Genomic DNA, 27,665 nt, shown 5'->3' with positions numbered 1-27,665 from the left:
CTGAGGGACAAGCCAGACTGTCTGGGATAACTTTCTCATAGACTCACAATTGATTCCATCCATTTGTATATTCTTCAACTTCCTGTTGCTCTAAATTAAACAATACCCTATATAAGCACGCTAAGTCTGCTACAGAAAAAACAAAACAAAACTCCAACCCCATTATCACTCTGTTCTCCTTCACTGATTCTATAAATCAATGCTATTTTCTACGTCTAAGACACATTAAAACCTTTCCTAAGTACAAACATCATAAATCATTAACTGTTCATTTCCAAAAATTTACTTTAACTCCGGCCAGGCATAACTATTATTGGGATTTATTTCCACCCACGAGCATGCAGTATTATTTCAGGACAGTCAATGCAATTTTGAAAGGGTCATCTAAAAATAGATTTAAAATGAATGCAATGGGAAATATCGCCAGTAGAATACAGAGTGAGTGTTGTGGCTTGAAGCTGCAGAGGAATCTGCTGGAGCCTCGATACTGTCATCCTCCCGCACGGGAAGCCAGCATCATGGCCTTGTGACAACCTGGGGAAAGACCTCATTGCCTGAGAAAGAGTGAAGATTGTGAAGTTCTGTGAACCCACAGAAGGACAAGGAATAAGGAGAAAAGAAATAAAGGTGGCAAAAAGCCAACGAGCCCAGAGGAATTCCCAGACCATTGTGGAGCCACAGATCTTGTCAGGGCTCCGAGAAAAAGCAAAGAGACTCCATTCATCTCTGCTTTACAGAAGGCCCTTTTGTTTTGCTCATACGATTTCTCTTTTATTCATATATCAGAGAGTTGTAGTTGGATGATATGGGGAGAAAAGGGAAGTAGGAGAGAGAGAGGAAAGGGAAGAAGAACGAAGAAAAGCACTTCTTTTCATTAGGAAAGGCATTTTATTTCCAGAGGGAAATGTTGCAAGATAAATTTATCTTCCCCAACCAAGAGGCCCTTCTGAAAACGCTCCCCAGCCGATGGGCCAGTCCATCCCTTGGGGGCAGTGCTCTCTCCAACTAGCTCATTGGTTTTCCTTAGACTAGGCACCAGCTCAGTGCCTCAGTTTATCTTTTCTTGCCGTCTGAAAATGTAATTTACCCTGCTGACTGATGGGGATGTTGTCAAACATGCTGAACACCTTGGAACATAACCTGTTCATGAATGAAAGCTCTGTCTGTGGGAATTTCATTCCCCTGACACTCAGCAGCAGCCAGTGCCACCGCTGTGGGACATTTACCATGTGCCAGCACTGTGGGCAACAATTTCTGTCCAAGACCTCACTGAAATTTAACAATATTTTTAATACAAATATACAACCACCAGGGAAGAAGTTTTCTCCATTCTACAGCGAAGGAAGCCGAAACGCAGGAAAGGAAAGTGATTCATTACAAAGGTGATAAGTGGCTGAATCCAGACCTGGATCTGCGTCTGACTCCAGAGTCCAGGTCGTCTCAAAAGAGTCTTAAATTAGATGAGATCAAACAGTGGAAGAGTGAGTTGTGGGGAGTGGGAGTTAGGGAAAAGCTAAAGAGTATTTCAAAGCAAAGTTGGACTTATCCACGCCACTGTCAAGCCCACACATTCGTACAGAGAATTGATTGTTGACTGGAAAGTGCTAAGAGTGACAGTCCTTTGGGTTCCAGGCCAGGCGCTTCCTCCTGACCACGGCCCCACCCCTTACTCTCCTTTGGTCTCTTTCAATCTTATCTGCAAAATGAGATGGTCTCTTGGGGCCCTTTCAGCTCTGAAACATTCCCTGAGGATTCCCAGTGGTAGCCTATTTCTGGGGAGCCTGAAGCATGTCACACACCATCCAAAAAAGGAGGTTAGATGCAAAAACACAAAATTAGGCCAGCAGCACCTGCAGGACTGTCTGTAGGACTAGTGAATATAGGGTGTCCAGACATTAAAACCAGCAAATGCATTGGGCCAAACGGGTTGGTGTGCTAAGTTTCAGTTGATCGTATTGCTGTACTAGTTACTGTCTGTCCTGGATATTATTGCTGTGTAACAAGTGACCCAAAGACTAGTGGCTTCAACCAACTATTTCATTTTGCTCACAATTTGTGGGTAAGGAATTTGGAAAGGACTCAGCTGGGCTGTTTAACTCTGATCCATGTGCATCAGCGGGGGCGGGGGGGCAGTGCTGGGGCTGGAGGATACCCTTCCAAGTGGCCTCCTCACTCACACATCTGGAACCTCTCTCCACATGGCTTCTCATCCAGTGAGTCCCTTCTTGTGGCGTAGACTTCTCCCAGGCAGGCGGTCTCAGGATATTCATACTTCTAACATGGCAGTTGGCTTCCAAAAGAACAAGACAAAAGCTGTTAGTCCTCTTAGAGGCTATGCCCAGAAGTGGAATAGTGTCACTTCCATCACACCCTATTAGTCAAAGAATCACAGAGTGGCCCAGATTCAAATGAGGGGAAACAGCCTCCACCTCCCAGTGGCAAGGCTGTCAGTCTCCATGGTGTCCTACCTCAGGGTCTGGCCAGAAAGAACCCAGATGACTGCTGGATTGAGAGAAAGTGGAATGATGCAGGATGTAGGACTACAATTACCCACTGGGTAGGGCAGCTTCTCTGGGCAGACTTAGCAGTAGCTTTGCCTGCCCAGCATCCGTGATCCAACCAGCTCTCTTCTGGCAACAGCACCTTGGGGAACCTGACCTCAGCTCTCAATTCACTTGCTTTGGATTAAGGGTAGATTTTACCCCTGGAACATGTCACTTGAGCCTCACTGATCATCATCAGTGCCTAGAACACTGCCTGGCAGGCACAGAATAGGTGCTCAACATGAATGAATGAAAGGACAAGATTTCACCCCTCTGGGCACAAGGATTGTTTCAGGGATGGATTCATGGTTCAAATTCTAGGGCTTTTACTAGAATGACTAGGAAAGAGGCATCCTCCTTATGCTGGACTTGGAGTTGTGGGCATGTAGCCTAAAGCCATTGAGAGACACCACAAGGTAAAGCCCTGTAAGAGAATGGAGTTGGTCCAGGGGAAAGGAAAGCTCAGAGATGAAAAGAGAAAGACAGAGTCTTGGTGACATCATTCGACACCCAGCTGTGCCTAAAGTTAGTCCATCTCCTGGACGATTCAACGAAATGGCTAAAATCCAAAAGACTGACATCACCAAATGTTGGCCAAGACGTGGAACAACAAGAACTCATTCATTGCTGGTGGGAATGCAAAATGGTTTACCTGCTGTGGGGAACAGTTGGTAGTTTCTTAAAAATCTAAATATAGTCTTACCCTACAATCCAACAATGGTGCTCATTTACCCAAATGAGTTAAAAATATGTATACACAAAAACCTGCACGTGAATATCTATGGCGGCTTTATTCATAATTGCCCCAAATTGGAAACAAACAAGATTCCTTTCAATAGATGAACAAATACACAAACTGTGGTACATCCATACAATAGGTTGTTTTTCAGATATAAAAAGAAATGAGCTATGAAGGCATGAAAAGTCATAGAGGAGACTTAAACACATATTGTTAAGTGAAAGAAACCACTGTGAAAAGGCTAAAGGCTGTATACTGTATGATTCCAACTATACGACATTCTGGAAAAAGCAAAGCTATAGAGGGGTTCAGGTGGAGGGAGAGAGGGATGGGCAGGTGGAGCACAGGGCATTTTTAGGGCAGTGAAACTATTCTATATAATATTATATTGATGGATACATGTCATTATACATTTGTCAAAACCCAATGAATATACAACACAAAGAGTGAACCCTAATGTAAACCATGGACTTAGTTAATAATAATATGTCAATATTGGCTCATCAGTTGTTACAAATGCACCATACTAATGCAAGATGTTAATAATAGAGGAAACTGTGTGCAGGGGGCAGGTTGTATAAGAGGGGGTAGGTACATGGAGACTCTGTACTTTCTGCTCAATTTTTCTGAAAATCTAAAATTTTCCTAAAAGATAAAGTCTATTTAAAACAGAGCTACACAGAGTCTTGATGACATCATTTGTGATACAGTATGCCTAAAATTAGTCTATTCCCTAGACTATTCAGCCACAAGTCAATACATTCTTTTTTTAGCTTGAGCAAGTGTGGGTTAGTTTTCTGTCATTTGTAATAAAAAAGTCCTGGTAGTTTTTGAGATGAAATCCAGTTTGGTGGTCAGGAAATGACATGCAAAGACTATGACAAGACATGACTGAAACCCAATGGCAGTCAGCAAGGGTCATAAGGATTTTCCAATAAGCAAGCATTGCTAGGATGGGGCTCCCCATGGCTTTGGTGATCAGAGAAGTGGCAGCCAATATGCCAGCCAGAATCGGGACGCCCAAAGAGGGCTCAAGGGCAGGGCTCTGGACTAGAGAATGGGGAATGGAATGAACAAGATGGGAGCTGAGGTATTGAATAGATTGTCGAGACAGTTAGGCCCAGGGAGCAAGGCAAAGCCAGATATCAAGAAATGGGGGAGCCTTGGAGTGTCAGACTAGTGATGTCGCCAGCAAGGACCTGATTTGGAGGTGGAAGGAGAGTGAGACGGCAAGGGGGATTGTTTGCTCCCCATGAGGGCAGGAGAGGACCCCATGTGTTAGGCCAGACAGAGCATTCCTTTTGATTGCTGCACTAGCGTACAAAGACGTCTGTTAGGGAAAGCAAACTGAGAGGAGAAAGTTGTGAACCTCTGTATCTCCTGGAAAGCCAGAGGACAGCCCCTGCCCCACCAAACACAGCCTCCGTGAGAAGAGTCCCTTTAAATATAATTCCTGAAAACCCATCAGTTCCTTCAAACCTGGACCCAGTGCTCTTATTTCCTTTTTGATGTCACGTGAGATGAGTTGGTGTTATTTTCCTCCCCTTTTCTCTCCACACCTAAATCCACAACTTTCTGAGTAAATTTTGCCTGTGACTTAAGTGCTACAGAATCATCTGTGGGCGATGCTTTAACTCTTTCTCGAAAGAGGCACAGACAGTGAAAAGAGCCTGGATCTCAGCACCAGGTTCAATGCATGTTTTGACGTCAGTTGATGATAACAAAGTGCATTATTGACCGTGTTTGTAATTAAGAGCTCTCTTTGTAGGCAACTAATCTTATCCTCTTTACTTTCTCGTTAATGACTTTAATTTAGTAAGCTGATGGTCAAGTCTAAAGAGAGAGGTCAAATAGTCCACCAATCCCTTTTCTTTTCTGCCCCCAGAAGAACTGAGTCCATGACGTGTCAAGCCACATACACCAACCAGGATTGACTCATGCAGGCAGGATGACTCCGAGTGAAGACATGGCTCAACAGACAAGGGGAAGCTTGACATGAGCAGAAGCTCTTGAAATGTAAAAACCCAGCATTGTGACACGGTTGTCCAGAGGGCTTCAGAGGGCAATGAAGGGAGCTTTGAACCCCAGTAGTGGCTCTGTTTTTTTCTGTTTTATGTATTGGAGTTCCGAATAAAATTTCCTTGGAAAAGGAGGTTTCACTGATTTTCCTTAAAAATTAAAAGACATGAAAATCACTGCCCAAGAAAAATGAATTGAATAAGGACAAATTGCTACTGAGATGGGGGAATGAACTGGAGTATACCGTTGGCAATGGTGGTCTTCTTTGAGTCAGTAGGAGCACTGGCACTGAGACCTTCCATCCTTTCTTCGACCTCTGCTCCCTGTTCAGTGAGAGGTAAGAAGAGTTACCTGGACTTGCTTCACCTTCAAGGCTTTCCTCCTACATCACCTCTCAGTGAAGTCTACTCTGACCAGACCATTTAATGTCAAATGCTTGTCGCCCGATAGACACTCCCAGTCCCCCATACCTTGTCTACTTTTTCTTTTATTCCTTAGCATTTTATCACTAACTATATAATTTACTTACTTATTATGCTCCCCTGGGAAAATCCAATCTTAATGAGGGCAGCAATCACAGTCTGTCTTGTTGACCAATGAACCTAAAACAATGCCTGGACTATGGCAGGTGCTCACTAAATGTTTGTCAAATGAGTTATTTCTCTTTTCATTCTTGGCTGAGATGAAGGGAGAGAAGGGGAAGAGGACTACAGATTGTGTGCATTCACAGAGCAGTATCTGACCAGGTAATAAAGTGTTGGAAAGGTAATAATGGCCGGATTTTAGCAATTCCTCCCTGGATCCTATATCACCCCTTAATCTCTGCCCGATCTCTTTCCTTGTCTTTCATAATAAAACTTCCCAAAAATTATTCTGCACTCCCCATCTCCATTGTCTAACCTTCCTTCTTGCGTAGATGCACTGTAAGCTTTGCGGCCACCACTCTGTTGAAACTGCCCTCATAATGGTCATTCATGATGTCTTTCTACCAATTTCAAATGCACATTTTAGTCCTCGTGTCTTGACCTTCCTACTTCTTCATGCTTAAAAATCTCTCTTCATTCAGCTTTCAACCTCTTCTGATTTTCTTTCTGCCTCAGTTGGTTTGACCCTTCTTTGTTCCTTCACAGGGCCTCTTTCCTCTGTTCTTGAAATGCTGATGACAGATGCCCATGTGGTATCCTTGAACCTCCTTCCTCTCTCTGTTCACTGTGGATTCTCACTATTGATCCCCGCCATTTCCATGACTTCACCAGTGACCAAGATGGCGATGCTCTCCAACCTCTATCTCCAGCTCAGCCTCCTTTCCCGAAATTCAGATCTACATGTCCCTCTGCCTCCCAGCCATCTCTACACCAATGCATCACAGGCACCTCAAATTCAACATTTCCAAAATCAAACACACCCTCTCTCCCCTAAATCTGTGACATCACTTTCCCCGTAATTGATCAACTCATTGAGCCAGAAGTCATCTATAATCTGTCCTCCTCTTCTAAAAGTCACATTAATAATCAATTACCAAGTTCTATCAACTTTATCTCCAAAGCATCTCCTAAATTATATCATCCTTGGATCTCTCTGTCCTTATTTCTTCCCTAGATTCCTGTAGGAACTTCCTAAGTGGTCTTCTTACCTTCAGTCTTGTCCCATGCAATTAATTTCCCATGATAAAGTGATGTTCTAAAATGCTTTTCCTTAAAATTCCCCAATTATTTTCCACGATCTTCAGTATAAAATCCAGACTCCTCAGTAGGGCATACAATGCTCTTATGATCTGTCTCTGCCTGTCACTTCACCCCTGTCCCCAACCAGGTCCCTCCTTGCAACCAAGCACACACAGCCACAAGGAAGTTCCTCTTCCTGAAACACCCTCACCTGCCTTTGCCCTGGCGATTCCCACTTACTCTTCAAGATTTAATTTATGTGTTATCTCCTCTGCTTAGGTATCCCAGAGCTTACTTCGGTAAAATCACCTACTATCCCTTTCTTACTCTTTTTTCTACCTTCCCGAGTAGGTTGGGGACTACTTGAGAGGAAGCTCATTCTCTTTTACCTCTCTGTTCTTCCCAGAAGTAATCACAGAGCCTGGCTCTTAACAAGTGCTCAATAAATGTATGTTGAATGAATGAATGTCTTCAAGCCGGTAATGAGTATGAGGGTTCAGGTTAGATCTAAAACAGGGTAGGGCTCATTTGTCACTCTTTTCGGCCCCGCAGTATCTGAACTTTCCTCCTATGTCTACAGAATTCCTTTGAGTCTCAGTGGGAGGCAAAGCCTGCCTCCCACTGCTGATGCTGATGGTGTCAATAGCTCACTGTCCCGGTCCTACCTGTGGCCATGGCAAAGGCTCCACTTCCTGCCATCAGATGCACACCCCCTTCCCCAAGACTTTGCATAGGAAGTTCACAGCTTCAGATGGATGGAATTGGAAACAGGGGCCATTAGGCAAATTTGCATCCCTGGCCCAGCAACAGCAGTGGTATTAGTAGCAGTGTCCAGAGCCAGCAGAGTCAGAGGAGCAGGATGCACATCTATGCTGGCAGTGGCCATAGAACTGTCTTCACAGGATCAGTTCTTTAGCATTCTTTGGGGTGTTGTTCCAGGCTGTGTAGCCTAGAGCCTAATTCTCTAGCCTCCTGATGACTCTATAAGCTACCCAGCTATCTTTTGATCAATTTTCTTTAAATCGACCAGAGTTCATTTCTGTTGCTTGCAACTACAAACCCTGACTGGTACCTTGAGGTTTCAAAGGTACAGCATTTAACTGAGATGCAGCACAGAGAAAACTAGGTGACATTGCAGGGGTATCAAAGCCTGAGCAGTCCCAGTGGGACTGTGTGACCTGCTTGCTCAAGTGCCAGCTGGCCTGGATTTTACCCCATTCTTCCTCAAAGCGAGGTGTAAGAATAGATCTGATTATACCTTTAGGGTCTAGAGTAACTTTTTTTCGAAAAAAGAAAAAATCCCAAATGCTTCTCATAGAGTCAAAAGCTGTGTGCTCTGTGGTGTGCTCAGAGTTCAGGACCAGAGGAGACCTGTTAAAGGGCTGCAAGAGAGATGGAGTTTGGCTCCAGCCACCCCTTCTGGGAAGCATGAATTGAGGTGGAATGGCTGTGTTGATAAGCCAGGGAATGATGCCATTAAGAAGAAACAAAAGCCCAGACTGTGTCATCTGCCAGCCTCTTGGAAGCCAGCTTGTGTGAGGACTCGGAACCTGAGTGACACGCCAAGGGGTGACTGGTGAGTGGAAAGCCTTTCCCTGCTCACATAATCTCATGTGCTATTTGCTCAGCGCCCCTCAATGAGATCCTCACATTCTGGCATTCCCCTGACACTTCCCCTCTCCTCCTCAATCAACCTGGCTTCCAAGATACTAGTGCCTCATTCCTTCTTCCTGGTAGAAGCTACTCTGTAGACCAAGGCTAGACAGTGAGTTCATCTGTTAAGTAAAAAACGTATGTCATCATATAATAATTTCCCCTGGTGCCAGTACTCTTACTCTTTAGCCAAATGAATAATGTAGTGGCCTTCTTAGAACCAAGGCATGACCAAAGTTCACGTCCCAGTCTTAGTGAGGTCTTCACAGAGGTGTGGAATGAGTCAGAATGATAGTTGCTATATAAAGAGTTACTCTACCTGGATAATTTGTCACTATTGACCTCTTCTGTCCCAGGGAGCAGAGGCCCAAGAGCCTCCTCCCTCCCAATAATATCCTCCCTACTGTTTTGCTGCAGTGCCTAAAATCACCAGCAGCAATGTCTTTAAGAAAAGGCATAGTTCCCAAACCACTTATGACAATGTAGATGTTTTCTGGGAGGAATCATTAACAGCCGCTAACATATCCACAGATAGTAGACCTTGAGGGAATGAAACTTAAGACAGGGAAGAGGGAAGAAAAGAAAGGTCTTATTCCATCATGGAAGGCAGTCCCATGGATGAGGCACCTTAGTGATCATCCTGAAGAGCCAGGGCACTTGGGAACTCAGGAAGATGGGCGTTGGCAGCTCAAATAAGGAGAACACTTGGGAAAAAACCACCCAGAGACCAGGAGAACCATCTGGAGGCAAGGATAGCATGAAAACCCATTGGTAGCATCTCCAAGACCTTTCTTATGGAAGCAAATTGCTCTCATTCACAAATGTCTTCTAAATGCATCCTCCCCAGAACACTACTGACAGTGGCCTGAGCCACAGTTTGGGACATAGGACATCTATGGATGATGGAAGAGGTCATCAAGAGGATATGACCATTGGTTGACTTGACAGCTGGACCTGGGCAATTAGAGGTTCCTTACCTTCTTGCCTGTCCTTGGAATGTATGTTCCACCCACTGTTCCCACACCTGGAACCCCTTCAAGGATGCAGCCTTGAGAGAGTAACGTGTTATTGAGTGATCTGGACCTAATAAGTGACTGAACTCCATTGAGGCCTTTCTATAAACTCTTAAGATGCTGGAGGGTGCATAGATCCACTCATCATATTTGAGTTCCCTTGCTTATTAAAACTGCCACCTACCAATCTAGAGTGGTCTGCCTTTTTCTTCGGTCCGTCCTTTCCCTCCTTGTACAAAGGCCAATTTCAGACTCCACCTGGGGAAATCCTGAGGTTGCAAACCAACAGGGGAAACCAAGGGAGCTATATCATAATGGAAAGACATAAAAAATGGAATTCCCTGGAAAAGCATTTTTAAAGCACTATAAAACTATCAAAGATGAGAACATTCGGGTCTATGAAAATTACAAACCTAGCACACAATCTTTATTGATATTGTCCCAGGGACGTGATGAAACTGCAGGACCCTGCATTCAGCCCTTACACCCAAGCAGCCAGGGCCTCTGCCTGCAGCACTTTGCTCTAGAGAATTCCACGAAAGGAGTGCTGTGCTAAGGGACGTGCCCACTCAGCACCCATCCCCTTCTAGACCATGCTGCGGGTACTTGGGACTCAGGAATCCCCTGAGCAAATCACCCAGGTGGAACCTGCTTCCTCAGGTCTGTACCACTAAAGAACCTCAGGGCAGGTGTGTGTACCTCTATTCAGGAGGAGGGTTCATCCCCAACTCTTTGGGTCCTGCAGGCTGCAGAGTAAATACACAGGTGCCAGAGGCCCCTCAAAGTGCAAGATGGAATCGGGGGTGGCACAAAGAGGAAGATGGGGCTCAGGCTTTTTACTCTTGCTCCAGTCCTGCAAATATGAGGAGCAGGTCTGCCTAATGCATTCTTTCTACGTCGGCACATTTGTGAAGGGACAGCCCCATATGCTGTTGGACATCCGCTAGGTCGTGAGAAGGAGGAAGACGACTGGCCCCAGCCGAGCAGACAGGGCGTGCACATCTGCTCCCTTCCTTCCCTAGAGGATCCCTGGGGACAGGTGGAATCCAAACACAAAGACCCACCCCCAGCCTTCCCAAACAAGAGCACGTTCCAAGGCAAACCCACCAAGCATCCTTTAATAGCACAGCTGGTCCGCTGCATCTCTTCTTGAGCTTACCAGTTAAGGCTGAAAAGGGAAGTCTGAACAAGCCCGGATGCCAAGCACTGGGCAGAGTTCCTAAGGGAGGCAGATTGTGGGCAGTGACCTGAGAGGCTGACCCTTTGAAAAAGTGCAGAAAGTCCTGAGACATCTGTAGCTTCCTAGAGCACCCATAGATGCCCCCAAAGTTGTCCCTGGGTGTCCCTCTGCCCTGGTCTGTGGCTCTGACAGCTGCAGGGACAACAGGGCAAGAAAGTGCCAGGTTCTTGAGGGAAGTTTGTAACATACCTAGAGTGAAGTCCACCTGCCCTGTACTCCCACCTCCACCTCTGAAGAAGGTAAAAGGTTGTGAACAGGACAAGAAATCTTTCCCCGACGTCTGGGAAGACGAGGATGTTGCAAAAAGAATGAAAGGAATCGGAAAAGAGGTTTAGTCTGCAGCATCTCTCTTGCTCTGGGTTCCAGATGTGTTTTGAAATACCCACCAGTCCCCCTAGTTTGGTATTTACTGGGCCAGGGTGGATTTTTCCATTTCAGGCTGATGTCATTCCCAGCCTGCACGTTTCCCAATATCCCGTCTGCTGATGCAGCTGACTCCTGCAGAGACACTGACCCATTCGCTCTGGTCTGAGAGGGCATCCTTCCTTCTGTTTTTGCTGCAGCCTGGAAAGTGATGCCTGGAAAAAGGAACTCAACCTATTGCCCATCAGATCTCCATGACGTCAGTCTCTTCCCTTTTGCTCCCCATTCATCTCTTCAAAGCTGGCCCCTGAACCACCCTGGCACTGAGCCCCGGGAAGGGACAGAGTGATTGGGAGGGACCCAGCTTCACACTCAAAGCCTTCTCTTTCCTATTCCACCTGCAAAAAGTTCAGACAAGAGTTTTACTTCCACTCCAGGGCCAAGTCCAGATGCAAAGACATATAGCTTCTAATAAACCTGGGTTGTTAAAAATAAGAAGAGTTTGATATAGAACATCAACAGCCAGTTCCAACAGAACTAAATTTGTGCCGTGGTGTATCACCCCATCCTGTGAGGGGGGACCTCTGTGTGTGTGACAGCATCTGATGACAACTGTAAGATGGGGTGGGTCAAGTTTACGCAAACTTAGCCATTCAAACAGCATGTTGTATAAAAGAAAATGTCAAGAATGGGCGATTTTTATCAGCCCAAGTATAATTTTAATAAAGTATAAGTGTTCCCAAAGCACAAAGCTGGCCTGTAAAGTTTCTAGTTCAAAAGCTATTTATGACATTATCAAAAGGGTAGTCAGAAAAGAGTGGTAATGGATGTCAGTGCACATATGCACACACACACAGACACGCTCACTGATACACATATATGAAGTTTTTATGACTGCACTTTTCTTGACAAAGGAAGCTCTGTTATTTGTTCCTGACCAGGATGGCAATGGGAACCAGAAGTTATGAATGGGAGTATAAAACCCCATTATACTGAAGACACGGAGATTAGATTAAAAAATAAATTCTCCCTCCGAATCTCTAAATCATGGGCAGGTCTTCCTCAGGCATGTTGATGCCTGGGCAAGATTCCCAGGACACAGAAGGAAACTTCTAGATTTACTGCAGAGAGCCATTGTAATGATCTACCGCTTACCCAACTCTGGTCTAAAGTAGAGTTTTTCTTTTTCAGTTTTCCTCATACCCATGCTTTATTTACTGTGTATGGATGGGTAGAAGGAAAATGAGAGGAAAATGGGACGAAAAGGTGAGGATAAATATTTAAACGACTGACTTCTTTGTTTATTCCAATTTTTCACTTCACGTGTACTCTTCAAGGACAAAGAGAAATTTTACTGCTTTTCAAAGGAGGAAAAGAAGTGTGCGTAACTTTTCCACTTTGATAACCAGAGAAAGTATTTTGTGAGTTGTTTTCCAAACTTTCAACATCCTCCTCCCCCATACAAAATGTAATGTAAAAAAAAATTATCTTGAATTCAACTAACAAATTTTTCATATCAAATTTTCTAAAGGAAAAATGAGTCCAAGTAATTTCTGAAATATATAAGTATCAATGAGCTTCCCCTTGGATCCATGTGCCCCTCCTGTGATGAACAGCAATGCACCATGGGTAGCATGGCCTCGCATCCAGCTCCAGAGGTAGGATCTGACTTGTCTAACCCAGCACAGTAGTGCTATCTCCTTGGGCATCAGAACAGTAATAGAAAGTCTAAGACTTATTTTATGGTTGGAAAAGAAATGCTCTCTCTTCCTGCTGATCTCTCGCCTCCACCCGAGCAAGGATGTGAAATCTCAAAGCCCTGAGAACTACGGGCAGCCACGTGGTGACCATGAGAGGAGCCAGCCTTTAAAAGAAAGTGACACTGTGAAAAGCTGAGAGCCGACACAGAAAGAGCTGGTCTTCTGTGAATCTTTGAGCCACTGTATCAAGCCACTGCAAAGCCTGCTCTGACTGCACATTTTAGTAATAAAAACTGTACTTTCCTTAATTGTTTGATTTGGGGTTTCTTCCACTAAGATACAAATGCACCTTGTCAGATACAGCAAATCTATGTATCTGCAACCATGTGGATAATTTTATTTTTTCTTATCGAAATCCATCATATACCGAAAATTATGAATTTCTTTTCTTTTAAAGTTATCCTGTCAGAGAGGAAATACAGATCTGGGTAAAAAGAAAAGTGCTTCTGAACACCAAAGCTTGGAATTGATTCCTAACGACAGGTTGCAGTAAGTAAACAGGGCTGAGGTCACCTCTGCTTGCCAGGGCTAGGGCACAAGTTAAGAGCTGTTTTAGGAACAGCTTAATTTATCTGCTAACATTTTCACTGTTGGGGGGAAGCATCTTTTGTAGGACTAGAAACTTGGAGATCAACCACTTGAACCAAGTCAGCAAATGCATAGCTTTTGTGACTTCACACTTCTAAGGAATATTTAACACCAACTGCGGTCTAAATTAAGCTTAAAATGATTCAGTGGTCCAAGAGAAATCTCTTTTGAGCAAAAACAAGCTACTCTAGGCCAGGGCTGAGTCCAGGAGAGCAAAGCTACCAGCAATAGAGCCAAAGGCAACTCAGAGATCCCCAAAGCAAAGCCTCTGTAGTCACAAGGCCACAGCCTCATCCTCAACTCAAACTCTTCCAATCAATCCCATTATAACTGCTCTTTCCCAGAATCACTCCATCAATTCCTTTTCCACCCATTCTTCCCACAGAGAACACCTTTTCACTCATTGCAAATCCCCAGAGGTAATGAGCACAAAATCCATAATCAAAGAGCAGATGTGCTTTTCAGATGAGGGCAAAAACATTCAGGATACTGAATTAGCTTGAAAGGCTCTGAGAATTTTAGAGCTTAATGGAACATCGCTGCCTTAGAAACTGCTTCTCTATGCCTCATCCTCAAATTTCCAGAAGAGTAAAATCAAGCTCTGAAAGTTCGTGAGACATGCTCAAGATCCATCTAGCAAATTGGTGGGAGAATTGGCGCTACAGCCCAGATCTTCTGACTCCAGAATCCATGATGCTTTTCTCTTCATCAAACTCTCTATGACAGTCTTATGTGTCACCTTGGCTGGGCGATGGCATCCGGGCATTTACTCAAACACTATCCAGGGGTTGCTGCTAAGATATTTTGTAAATGCCAGTTAACATCTACAATCAGGTGACTTTAAGTAAAGAAGATTACCCTCAGTAATGTGGCTGGCCTCATCCAGTCAGTTAAAGGCCATCAGAGCAAAGACTGAGGGGTCCTGAAGACAAAGGAATTCTGCCTTAAGATTGCAGTGTCAAGTCCTGCCCAAGTGTCCAGGCTGCTGGCCCATCCTATGGATTTTGGACTTGCATATCCCCATAATTTCATGAGCCAATTCCTTAAAATCTTTCTCTATATAGATGGGTAAATAGAGATGTAGATAGATAGATAGATAGATAGATAGACAGACAGACAGATACATACTGAGATATAAAGAGAGACAGAGATATAGATACAGACACACACATCCCCAAAGCTAGACACCCTATTGGTTCTGTTTCTCTGGAGAACTCTGACTGATACACTATTCAACAAGCTAGACAGGGCAAATACAAAATTCCCCTGATGAAGATCAAGAAACTTAGACGGAAATCCTCAGGATATAAGAAACCACTGCCTAATGACTTGTGCAGGGAAGTGGTGATCTGTGAATAAGACCTCTAAAGTGCTGTATCGTGTAGTGAATACCATGGGGAAATCTCCAGCAGTCAAAGAGAAGACGCTACCACTGAGGATTTCTTAAAGCGTTATCTCCTGGCAATGTCCTGAATAAAGGAAAAACAACAAGATCTCTAGTTGAAATAATTTGGTTGGAACTAGTTCCAAAGAAGGAAGGATAAAGCCCTCCCACCATTCTCTTCACAAAACCATCTAGATCCTTCTTTCTTAAAGAAGCAAGTCATGGAACTTGAAGATGAGGTTTGAAAGATTTCCAGTTAGGCGCCAAGTACATAACTCTGCTTTGGAGCCTAATATTTGAAGGATGCCAGCGACTCTGTTTGCAGGGTACGAGGGAAAATAAGTCTACCTAAAGTGGTGATAGGCAGGGCAATTTTTGTTTTAAGTTTTGTCAAAGGAGATTTGACAAAGCATCTTACTGAGTGTGGAATAGTCACTTAAAAACACAATACATCACAGAAACTTCCTTTTCCTTCTTGCCCTGTTCTACCACTCACTTTACAGAGAAATCACCAGCAACCCTTCATGCCTGGCAATGGGCATTGCTTACCTTAAGGATCTTAGGAGATCTTGAGGGTAAAAGAACAATGAGGAAGCTGTTGCGTGGTGTTGATAAAGATTTTTCATTGCCTATTTCTCAGAAACGCTGTCAGCCGGCTCTTGGAGTCTGGCTTCCCCAACTTCTTCGGTCTCCATGAGGCAGAGCAGTGTTTTCCAAACCTGGCTGCCCATTAGAATTGCTGCAGGGGGCTTTTTAAATACTGAGGCAATAGTCCCAGCTCTGATCAATTAAATACAAATTTCTGAGAGTGCTAGTATTGCTATTAGTATCAGTAATTTTTAAAACTCCCCAAATGATTCTAAATGCAGCGAGTGTTGAGAACAGCTGGGATAGAACTATTCGTCAAACAACAAACAGCATGAGCAACAAGAATAACAACAACCACAAAATACGTATTGTATAGATTGAACGTTTGTGCCCCTCCCCACACACACATTCATATGTTGAAAACCTAATGCCCAAAGTGATGGCACCTCACCAACACTTACCTTTTGCCTTCTTGATGATGGCCGTCCTAACAGGTGTGAAGTGATATCTCCTTGTGATTTGGATATACATTTCCTTGGTATTTAGCGATGTTGAGCATCTTTTCATACGCCCACTGGACATTTGTATGTCTTCTTTGGAGAAATGTCTATCCAGGGTCTTTGCCCATCTTTTAATTGGGTTATTGGTTTCTTGCTATTGAGTTGTATGCATTCCTTATCTATTTTGGATATTAACCTCATCAGATATACGGTTTACAAATGTTTTCTCTCAATCTCAGGTTGCTTTTGAATTCTGTTGATTGTTTCCTTCATTGTGCAGAAGACTTGGAGTTTTGTGTAGTCCCACTTGTTGAATTTTTGCTTTCCTTGCTTGTGCCTTTGATGTGAAATCCAAAACTCATTGCCAATACCAGTGTCAAGGAGCTTTGCCCCTATGTTTTCTTCTAGGAGATTTAAGGTTTCAGGTCTTACATTTAAGTCTTTAATCCATTTTGAGTTGATTTTTTGTGAGTGGCATAAGATGAAAGTCCAATTTCATTCTTCTGCACGTGGATGTCCAGTTTTCCCAACACCATTTATTGAAGAAACTATCTTTTCCCCATGGGGTATTCTTGGTGCCTTTGGCAAAGATTACCTGACCCTATATGAGTGATCTTCTTAAAAAGGGATACGTTTGAATTAGCTCTAATTACAAGTGTGTGCATATATCACATTTGAACTTTTTATAAGACTATGTGTTGTTTTATATAAAAATTAAAATCTTTCTGTTTTTAAAGTCAGCTTATTATGTGCAAATGGCAGGACATTCATTACTATTAGTAATAAACAATATGAGACACATCTTTTTGAGATTTGATGTTTTAAGTTACAGAAACTGACTCTCCTCGTGCAGGCAGCTCATTTGAGGGGCAGTTTCTCTTTTTCTGTGGACCAAAGCACGTCTGCGTGTCTGGGTTCTAACAGTTGCCTGAGCTGCCATTTTCCGTCTAATGTGGGACGCCCACAAACCAGCCTTCCTCAACAAAAGCATGAACACTTCCCACAGCAGGTCCTATGCCCTTTGTGGAGACTCCTGCTTCCTCTGATTGCCTCGAATTTCCAAACTCTCATTTCCCCTGGCGAAGAATTACAAAACCAAGTGTGTCAGCCTCATGTTGGAAAAAGTGTTAACTTGATGAGCTCTGTTTTCTTTGGAAAGGAGGAACTGTGAGAGCAAAACTAAAGGCAGTTCAGATCAGGTTAACACATGTCCTTGGCTGGAAAAAAAAAAAGCCTCTAACTTCCCATGATTAATATAGCACATTCATTCAGCTAGCCCCTGTGGTTCCTGGAGCATTAGAGACTTTAAAGTTTCCAGCATACCCAGCGAGTGCAATAGTGGAATTTTTCTTTTTTTTTAACTGAAGTCCAAATGCATGTTATATAATCAAGAGGATGGAAATTCCAACTCTACACATGCAAGTATCTGGAGACCGTGGGTCTTGTCAATGAATTGGAATCTCCTTGGTGGCTCTTTGGTTAGACAGTCGGCCATTGCCTACGAACAAAGTAAACCCTGCTCTTGTATTAACCACCTGTGCAAATGAGGGCAAAGGATCAACTAGGTCATGGGCAGACTGCCAGATTCTGGCTGAGGAGCTGGAAACAGGGCTGCTCAAAAATGGGCTGATCTCTTCCTTTTGTACCTCTCCCTTCAACATCAACACCTCCCTAGAAAAATATTTATTATTCCTATCTGAATTGTAAATGCAGGAGTAACCTCACCTGAAAATGATGCTTTAAAATGCTATGAAATTATACACTCAACTTTTATGTCTTAGTTTGGAATGTATATGCCCCTCAGCTCTAAATTGTCTGCAAATTTTGCATTTTCGTCATCCTCTACAGTTTTTTATGGATAATCTCCAATAGTCAAAGTTGTAAAATGTAAATCTTCGTGGTTTTATGGGGACTGTTTATTTTACTTCATTCTAAGAGAAGCCAAGAGGCTGTTTCTCTCTTTTCCAGTTGGGATGCAACTGAATATCTGGATTGGAAAATTCCTGTCTGACTACACTGGGTATATCATGCACTATCATGCCACTATGTTTAACTTCTTTGGAAAGTAGAAACCTAGCATAAGAAATTATCAGGGCTTAAAAGGAATGGGATGGGATTTCCACCAGCTCATTAAGATATCCTCCTTGTTGCAGGGTCGGGGGCAGTTCATGATTTTGCTCAGGAACATGAAAGGGAACTAGAAACCTAACATTTGATTGTGTGGAACTATAAGTTGCTATTAAAAGTTTTTTATGTCAAATCATCTGTCTTGCAGAAAGCTTCCTTAATAGGGTATTTGTTTTTACAGGTAGCCTAGAATTCTATTATCTTCTGTTAGGGCCCGGAGGAAAGGAACGGAGGATTTCATTCTAAAGAAATACAGGAAAACTGGTTTGTACTAGAAAATGGAAATGCAGCCCAGCAGAGTTGTCCCCAATAATGCTTAAATAAGGGGCATGCAGAGTTAGGGTGGGATGAGGGGTGATAGATGTTTACACGCAAATTTGCAGTATGCTTCTAAGCAGCCCTCTATAGATGGTACTCCCAAGACTTGACTTCAAAACAACTTTAAGACATTGAAAATAAAAATCAATTTGTTGAATGAGATCAGTTGCCTACAGAGGTGAACACCTCCAGAGCTTTTCTGTTAATAGGTATCCAGGAGCCTCTCCAACACCAAATTCCAAGTAACATGGCCTTGATGTAGCTTTAAGAGAGCATGGCTGGAATCTGATTCTAACCAAGGAAGTTGAAATCTGATTAATTAAACTATCCTAGGTCTTAATAAAGACTGTGCCAAGAAAATAAGAAGGATGGGCATGGAGCCTAGACAAGGAAAGCAGAATAAGCAGCTGTTTGGTTATTGGTAGTGTGAGTTCTGCACTGCCCAAGGAAGTCATGCTTTGACCAGTGGACTTGACATTCCTACTTTGCTGGAAGAGTTACCCTTGGGTTGGAAATGGATCAGATGCTTAACTCAACTGAGTCCTAGTTTCCCCATCAGTAAGAACAGTAGGAGACAAGTTCAGAGAGTTAATGGAGGATATTTTGTATGGGACCTGTGGGCCACTGTGAAGACTTGATTTTTACTCTGAGGAAACGAGGGAGCCATTGGAGGGTTTTGAGGAGAGGGGTGATTGGGGTTATCAAGAACTAACATTGTAAAAAGATTAAAAGGATCAAATGAGCTAATCCATGTAAAGCACTTAAATCATGCCTAGTCTATTAATAGTGCTCAATAAGTAGTAATCATGATTGTAAATACCATACTTCAGTGATGCTATCAAAGTATCTCCTCTTCACCAAGACTGAATCATGAAGAGAAAGAAAATCTGAATAGACCTATAACTAGGAGCAGATTGAATTAGTAACCTCCCAACAAAGAAAAGCCTTAGGCCAGATGTCTTCACTGGTTAATTCTACCAAACATATGAATAATTAATACCAATTATTCTCAAACTCTTCTAAAAAAATTGAAGAGGAGGGAACACTTCCTAACTCATTCTATGAGGCCAGTATTACCCTGATACCCAAATCAGACACAAGAAAAGAAAACTAGAGACCAATATCCCTGATGACTATTGATGCAAAAATCCACAACAAAATACTAGCAAACAGAATTCCACCACATAGTAAAAGGATTACACCATGATCAAGTGGGATTTATCCTGGAAGGCAAAGATGATTCAATATACAAAAAAATCAATCAATATAACATTATATGACACCACATTAACAGAGTGAAGGGGGAAAACCCCCATATGGTCACGTCAATTGATACAGAAAAAGCATTGACAAAATTTGACACCCTTTCATCATAAAAATACTCAACAAACTAGGAATAGAAGGAAGTTATTTCAACATAATAAGGGCCATATATGAAAATCCACATTATACTCAATAGTAGCATCATACTCAGTGGTAAAAGACTGAAAGCTTATCCTCTAAGATCAAGAACAGGGCAAGGATGTTCACTTTTGCCATTTTCTATTCAACACGGTATTGTTGAATACTATTGGAAGTTCCAGCCAGAGCAATTAGACAAGAAAAAGAAATAAAAGGCATCGAATTTAAAAGGCAGAAGTAAAATTACCTCTGTTCACAGATGATATGATCTTATATGTAGAAAACCATAAAGATTCCACAGACACACACAACTATTAGAACTCATAAACAAATTCAGCAAAATTGTAGCATACAAAACTCACTCACAAAAATCAATTGCATTTCTATACACCAAAAATGAACAATCTAAAAGGAAAATTAAGAAAACAATTTCATTTTGAATAGCATCATAAAGAATAAAATACTTAGGGATAAACTTAACCTAAGATGTGAAAGACTTGGATACTGAAAACTACGAAACATTGCTGAAAGAAATTAAAGACAACACAAATAAATAGAAAGACAAGTTGCATTAATAGATTAGAAGACCTAATATTGTTAAGATGTCAAAACTACCCAAAGCAATGTACAGATTCAGTGTAATCCCTATCAAAATCTCAATGATATTTTTGGCAGAAATAGAAAAATCCATCCTCAAATTCATTTGGAATCCAAGGGACCCCAAATAGCCAAAACAAACTTGAAAAAAAAGAACAAAGTTGGAGGTCTCACACTTACTGATTTCAAAACTTACTACAAAGCTACAGTAATCGAAACAGTGTGGTACGGGCATAAAGACAGACATATAGACCAATGGAATAGACTAGAGATTCCAGAAATAAACCCTCACTTATATGGTCAAATGATTTCTCACAAGGGTGCCAAGACTATTCAATGGGGAAAGGACAGTCTTTCAACAAATGGTGTTGGGATAATTGGATATCCACATGCAAAAGAAGGCATTTGGACCCTTATCTTACACTATATAAAAAAATGAACTCAAAATGGATCAAACATCTAAATGTAAGAGCTAAAACTGTAAAACTCTTAGAAGGAAACATGGCAAAAATTTTCATTATATTAGACTTGACAATGATTTCTTGAATATGACATGAAAAGCACAGGCAACAAAAGAAAAAACAGATAAATTGGACTTTGTCAAAATTAAAATTTTTTGTACATCAAAGGATACTAGCAAAAGAGTGAAAAGCCAACCCACAGAATGGGAGAAAATATTTGCAAATCATATATCTGACAAGGGATTAATATCTAGAATATACAAAGGACTCTTATAATTCAACAACAAAAAATAAACAACTCAATTAAAAAATGGGCAAAGGTCTTGAATAGACCTTTCTCCAAACAAGATCACAAATAGCCAATAAGCATGTGAAAAGATGCTCAACATCACTCATCATTAGGGATATTCAAATCAAAACCACAGTGAAATACCACTTCATACCCGTTATGATGGTGATTATCAAAACAAACAAAAACTCTAGAAAGCAACAAGTGGTGGCATGGATGTGGAAAAATTGGAGCCCTTGTGCATTGCTGGTGGTAATATAAAGCGGTACAACCTATTGTAGAAAACAGTATGTCAGTTCCTCAAAAGATTAAAGATAGAATTACCATATGATCCAGTGATTCCAATTCAGGGTATATACTCAAAAGAACTAAAAACAGTCTTGAAGGGATATTTTTACACCCATGTTCATAATAGCATTATTCCCAATTACGAAAAGATAGAAATGACCCAGGTGTTCATCGATGGATGAATATATAAACAAAATGTAGTATATCCATACAATGGAATATTATTCAGCCTTAAAAAGGAAGGACACTCTGACACACGTTTCCACATGGGTGAACCTTGAGGCCATTATGCTAAGTGAAATAAGCCAGACACAAGAGGACAAATACTGTGTGATTGCACTGACATGAGGTACTTAGAGTAGTTAAATTCATAGAGACAGAAAATAGAATGGTGGTTGCCAGGGGGTGGGGAGAGGGGTAAATGGCGAGTTAGTGTTTTGTGGGTACAGAGTTTCAGTTGGAGAAGATGAAAAAAGTTGTGGAGTTGGATAGTGGTGATGGTTGCACAGTAATATGAATGTACTTCATGTCACAGAATTGTACCCTTAAAAATAATTAAAATTCTAAATTTTATGACATGTATATTTTACTACAATAAAAAAATATAGCTCTCCCTTCCTCTGGGTCTATACTCTCCAACAAATTTCTGGTTAACGTTTCTCTTTACGTGTAATTTTTTCCTGTGGAGAAAATACATGGCTTAGTCAGCCTTACCCTGGCCATTGGTCCTCAACGCTTACAACTCAACGGGCATTCTGATTTATACATCAAGCTCTTGTAAATGTGGGCATCAAGAGACTGTCTCTTGGAGAAGGATGACTGACAAAACTGAATTTCTAGACAGCAGTGCAGAGACTCGGACACTAGAAGGCAGTGACTGCCTGAGGCTGTGAGGCTTCCTCCAGGCCACCATTTGGGCTCCGGGCATGTCTTGGTTACCACTTCTCTGCCTAGTAGCAAAACCAGCCTGTTACAAAAATGGATGCAGCTGTCAGCTCCAAGGTGGGCCCTGTTTCTCTTCCTCTTTGCAAAACTGACTTAGAGTTAAAATACCAGGAATGACTTCTTGAAACACAATTACTTTCTCGTCCCGTGTCAGGCTGGCTACCTTGTTGGAGGAAGAACTAGATAAAAACTCACACTGTTATAGAAAGACTGTCAGAAACCACCAGCCTACTCGGAAGCCCTTAGTTGCGTGGGATGGGAACTGCGTCTTTCTTACAATGCCGACATTGTTAAGAGAGAGGGAGAGAGAAGAAAAACAGCACTTTCGACCAGAAAGGTGCAGTGTTGGGTCTGATGTGCAATTATAAAGGAATAAGGCAGAAACCCTTCTCCTCCACATGTTCCAGCCTCCCCTGTCTTCCCAAGGCTAAGATGGATGCCTCTTCCATGTGCTCCTGTGGCATCTGGTATTGACCCTTGCATAAGCCTTCTCATACCGCATTGACACTGCCTGTTTACCCAACTGGCTCTCCCACTGGAATGTAAGCAACTCCACAGACTGTGTCGTAAATCATCTTCGATTTAAACAACTTTGTTTCCCTAGGGCTAGTGCTGACCTGGCACAGAGTAAGAACACAATAACTCTTGGCTAAAGAATAAACGCAGTCTGCTGTATTTCATTGACTCTACGATCCCACCAATTACAAGACACTTTCATTGCAAGACCCGTAAGAAAGAAAAAAATTACAATCAGAAGACACCAGCAGTTATAAGACACATTCCACTTTTAGGATTGTTATCACCTTGATTTCAGGTCCGGAACAGAGAAGAGATGACCACAAAAAACTTGAAGATTAATTGGTATCACTTTGTAAATACAGACATATGCACATACGTTTACACAAACAAAAACATTTACTTTTTGCTAGTTCACTTGGCGTCTCTATCTTGAGCTTTTCCTCTCAGACCAGATGTTGTTTCAAATTTAAATGAATCGCCCTCCTGTCTGAACACCAGGTACCTAAAGACGGATAGAGGGACTCGGCCCCACTTCTTAGCTATGCTTACGTTCTGAGGCTGAGCTCTAAAACAAAAGTATTATTTGCTGCCTCCATGCAGGCAGCTTAAATGATGAGGATCAGTGCATCCAAAGGGGAAATATTTTTGCCGCCAGGCAAGATTGTAATAAAAGAAGCTCATTCATCATCTGCTGAGGGGAAACATGTCACTACAAAATTACTAGGTAATGAAAAATCTGGGCAGTCCTACGGCACTTTTAATCAGAAAAATCTCAAAGCAATCCCACACTAACGTCAACAAAGCCTCATCATTGGCAGGATGCAAAGTGGGAAGTGTCCCTTTCTGCAGTGTTACACACCATGAAACTAAGATGGAAAAAGGTTAAAGCAAATTAATAAAAAGCAAGCAGGGATCATTATTATTGTACACACAGATACATTTCTGTATAAATATATATGCAAACACACATGGAATTTTAGTTTGATTGCATAACAATGAGACCATGCACGAATACTTTATTGTAAATCCTCAAACACCACACCAATAATAATAATGAGCAGTGGAAGCATGTTGTAATTCAGAGGATGGACTTTGGAATCAAACAGAACTGAGCTCCAATCCTAGCTCTCCCACTTCTTCCCTCTGTGACCTTGGGCAAGTGTCTTTCCCGCTCTAAGTGTCCATGTCGTCATCTGTCAAATGGGATCATAAGATTATGCGCCTCATGGTACCCAGGGTTTGATGGATACTCCACGTAGGGCCCTTAGAAGACTGGCTGGTGGACAGCAAGTGCTCTGTTAAGCGGTAGCTCCTCTGGTTTGAACTAGATTTTATCTATCCATTTATCACGCCCACAGGACCGGCTCTTGATACTCACCCCGGCACTTAATTCTGCAGTGTTTTCATTTCCTCACTCCCAGTTTGGTCTCCCTTCCCTCTCTATCTAGTTTGGCCTCCATAGTCAACTGCTGGTATTTGCTCCCCCGCTGGGGTCCCTTCTTTCTTGCCCCTCCAACCTCACCTTCCTGCTGTTCTTTTTATGACTCTCCTCAGGCCAGAATTATTACAGTGGCCTCTCAGCTCCAGTCTTGCTAACTCGAATCCGTCCTACGTGGCTTTATCTATTTATCTTCCTGGAATGAAATCCCAGGCATGATGTTCCTCTGCTCAAAATTCCCAAAGCTCCGCCATTGCCTACTGAAGTAACTTCTCACTACAGCATTCAAGACGTCCCTCTTTTCACCTTAATCTGCCTTTCCAGATATCTCCCCAATGTAGCCAAACTGATGTACCTACCCTCTGCTACCTTCTCCTACATCCATGGTTTTGTTCATACAATTTCCTTTTATTGCAATGTCCTCCTCTTCATCTCTGTCTTTAAAAATCCTAACCCTCCTTCTAAACCCATCTCAAATTTCACCTCCCCTGCAATGTACCTTTCCAGACCTTCCAAACTCCTTTGAACTGTCTTACGTATGTCTCTCTTTAGGACACATATTCAGCCTTACATTCGGGCTGGTTCATCATAAGGCCCGTCTCACCTCTGTAGTCTATCACGGCTTTGTCCATACCAAGTGGACAATAAATACAGATGTTACCCTGCTGTGTTTAATTGGTTATATTTGAATACACAGGTTTATCTTGAGCCCTGTGTCACATATACTCCTAAAACAGAAAGATAAAATCAAATCGACCCTTTGTGCTTGCTGCTGTACTTACCAACATAGGGTAAGGCCTGGGCTGCTGGAATCTCTACCCAACAGAAAGTCTTCCAACTCATTAAAACAGTAAATCATTACTTCCTTTACCACAAAATAAATATAAACTTGCCTATCATGTCCACTCCGCTAACTACAGTACTACTAAAAATATCTTAATCTGGATGTTGGTATAAACTGAAAATTTAACAAATGTTTTGTTTTCTGTTTATTTGGGGTTTGGATTTAATCGTGCTGGAAAGAAAAACAAACTACAGTTCTTGTTGTAACAGAGGGCTTGGTGAAATCCTCTGTTCCATCTCAGAGTAGAAGACAATAGAACTGAGCTTCCATCCTTTAACATAAGCCTGTAGAATTTCAAGTGAAACTACTTTTTAAAATTATGTTTTAACCCTGTCTTTGCTGGGTGGCAGTTTTTACAGCTAATGAGGCATCTTGGATTCAAGTCAGTAAGTCAGGCAAAGAATGATTTGTTAAACCAGATAGAAAAAACCAATTTTTAAAAATCAGAATATCTTAGTAATGGATCCTCAAAGTCTTCTCAGTTTTTAAAGTCTGTTCCTAAGCTACCTGGCCAGGAATACGACCAAAAAGTGCTCATGGGGTATCTTCAGAAAACACCATTCAAGAAACCTGGCCTCTACACAGCTTCCCCAAAATGGGATTAGCAAGAACTTGAAATGATTGTGCAGCTCAACCCAATTGGAATGTTCAACAATTAAAATTTAGTAATGTCACACCAAAAGGGAAAACAGATAACTCAAACGCTGCCTTGTAAGAGCAACAGCACCATTTTTAAAAAAATAACTTCTTTCTCCTGCCTTTAAGTCTCACAAAACTATTGCAGCAACATCCATATTACGAATCGTTTTATAAGTCAACTCCTTTCTTTCCTGCTGTGCATGTAGTGATGATCATTTCCAAGTTTTCCTAGACTTCTTTGATACCATGTGATTAATTTTAAGGAGAGGCAATTTCTTAAATTCTATGATCAAACCTTTCATATTGTGGATTTTCATATAAATAAATTCACAGACCAGTAAAACAAAAAATACTTTCCCAGACTATGTTACTCCCGAACTTTTGTTGAGGCACTGTTGGCTCTGAAGCACCAACGGCAGTTAATTGCAGGTCAATTTTGGCCATTGCTAAGGCTCCAGAGCTTATTTTCATTGCCTCCCTCCAAATCCTTTGAGAATTTATGAGAATTTAAAAGGCTTTACACACTTTCTCTCACTAGTAAGAGTTCCCTTCAATGTCTTATTCATTAATAATGTTCAACAAATTTGTTTCCTGATGGCATTCACCAAACGATCAGAGCTCCCCTCCAGCACCATTCCTTCTATAATAGCATTGGGATCACTCACCATTGGCATTTCAATAATTGATGGTCGGGGGATTGAAGTCTGAAAAGCAACCTCCTCACAGTTCGTTTTACCATCTAGGGACCCAGGCAAATCCTCGGGGGTCTCAACAGGCTGGACCGCAGCATGGTTGCTGGAATTCTGATTTGCACTGCCATTTCTCTCTGAATGGGTGCCGGAATCTCGCCTTTTCTCTGCAGTTCCTTCTTCCCCTCTCGGGTGACTTGGGTGTCCACCTGCTTTGGCCATGGGCTGAATGTAGATAGTGGAATGAGCATCAGTTGTGCTGGGCTGATCAAAGGGAGCACTGTCCCTTGCATTCCCAAAACAAGCCAGCAGAGCTGAGCATGGAAATGGATGCATCCTTCTAGATGGAGATTTCAGTCTTTTGGTGAGCCTTGCCTTCCACGTGGACATGACCCGCAGTAAAACATAGCAACGTTCAAAGGGGAAAAGAAAAATTTCCAGGGGTTCAGATCACCTCCAGTTTCCTTATAGTCACTATTTCATTGCCTGAAGAGAAGGACTTTCTAGTGGTTGCTCCTAAGTAGAAGATTAGGAGGTGGTAGGGCCACCCTCCCTGAGAGTCGCTCCACAGCTAACCCCCTTTCGGAAGAGTCCATCCTCAGCTATTTCACGCTCTTCCTTCCCTGGTGCTGTCAGTGGCTAAAGAAAACTCTCTGTTAGGCATGTGGTTGGCTTCGGTTACAGTCCCCAGGCAGGGCAGACGCTTCAGTGTAAGGTAGTGCCAAGTCAATAGACAGTTGCTTCAGGTTACCTTGGAGGCATAAAGATAATGTAGCCTGATAGCATCCGCCATAATAGCGTCAGCCCGTGTATCAATAACATCATAACAGCAGCATAACCTTCTTTGGTTACCACCTTCAAATATTTATTCCCCCAAACAAAACAGACACCACCCAGTTATCCATCACAAGTGAAGACCCCCCCCAAGAAAGTCCTTGACCTTGGCAGCTGTTTCATTCTTAAAATAGGAGGTAGACTTGAATCTTTTGTCTGGAGAGTTCCATGTTTGGGTCTCATGTCACGAGGACTTTTCTGGATCTTTCTTGAATCTTCTCC

At 42.3% G+C, this 27,665-nt stretch overlaps 1 protein-coding gene across 1 annotated transcript; it reads right to left on the bottom strand.

Annotated features, from left to right (window-relative positions):
• Window positions 1–868: 868 nt before the first annotated feature.
• LOC138921432 (uncharacterized) lies at window positions 869–27,218 on the bottom strand. Its single transcript, XM_070255257.1, has 3 exons — window positions 26,586–27,218; window positions 5,546–5,624; window positions 869–2,290 (listed from the first exon to the last, which is right to left on the bottom strand). The coding sequence occupies exons 1-3, from the start codon at window positions 26,997–26,999 to the stop codon at window positions 2,025–2,027; spliced, it is 759 nt and encodes a 252-aa protein (XP_070111358.1). The 5' UTR covers window positions 27,000–27,218; the 3' UTR covers window positions 869–2,024.
• Window positions 27,219–27,665: the final 447 nt, after the last annotated feature.

The sequence above is a fragment of the Equus caballus genome, chromosome 29, assembly GCF_041296265.1.
Source record: "Equus caballus isolate H_3958 breed thoroughbred chromosome 29, TB-T2T, whole genome shotgun sequence".
Classification (NCBI taxonomy): domain Eukaryota; kingdom Metazoa; phylum Chordata; class Mammalia; order Perissodactyla; family Equidae; genus Equus; species Equus caballus.
The sequence above is the reverse complement of the archived record's forward strand: the minus strand, read 5'-3'. Positions and strand labels throughout refer to the sequence as shown.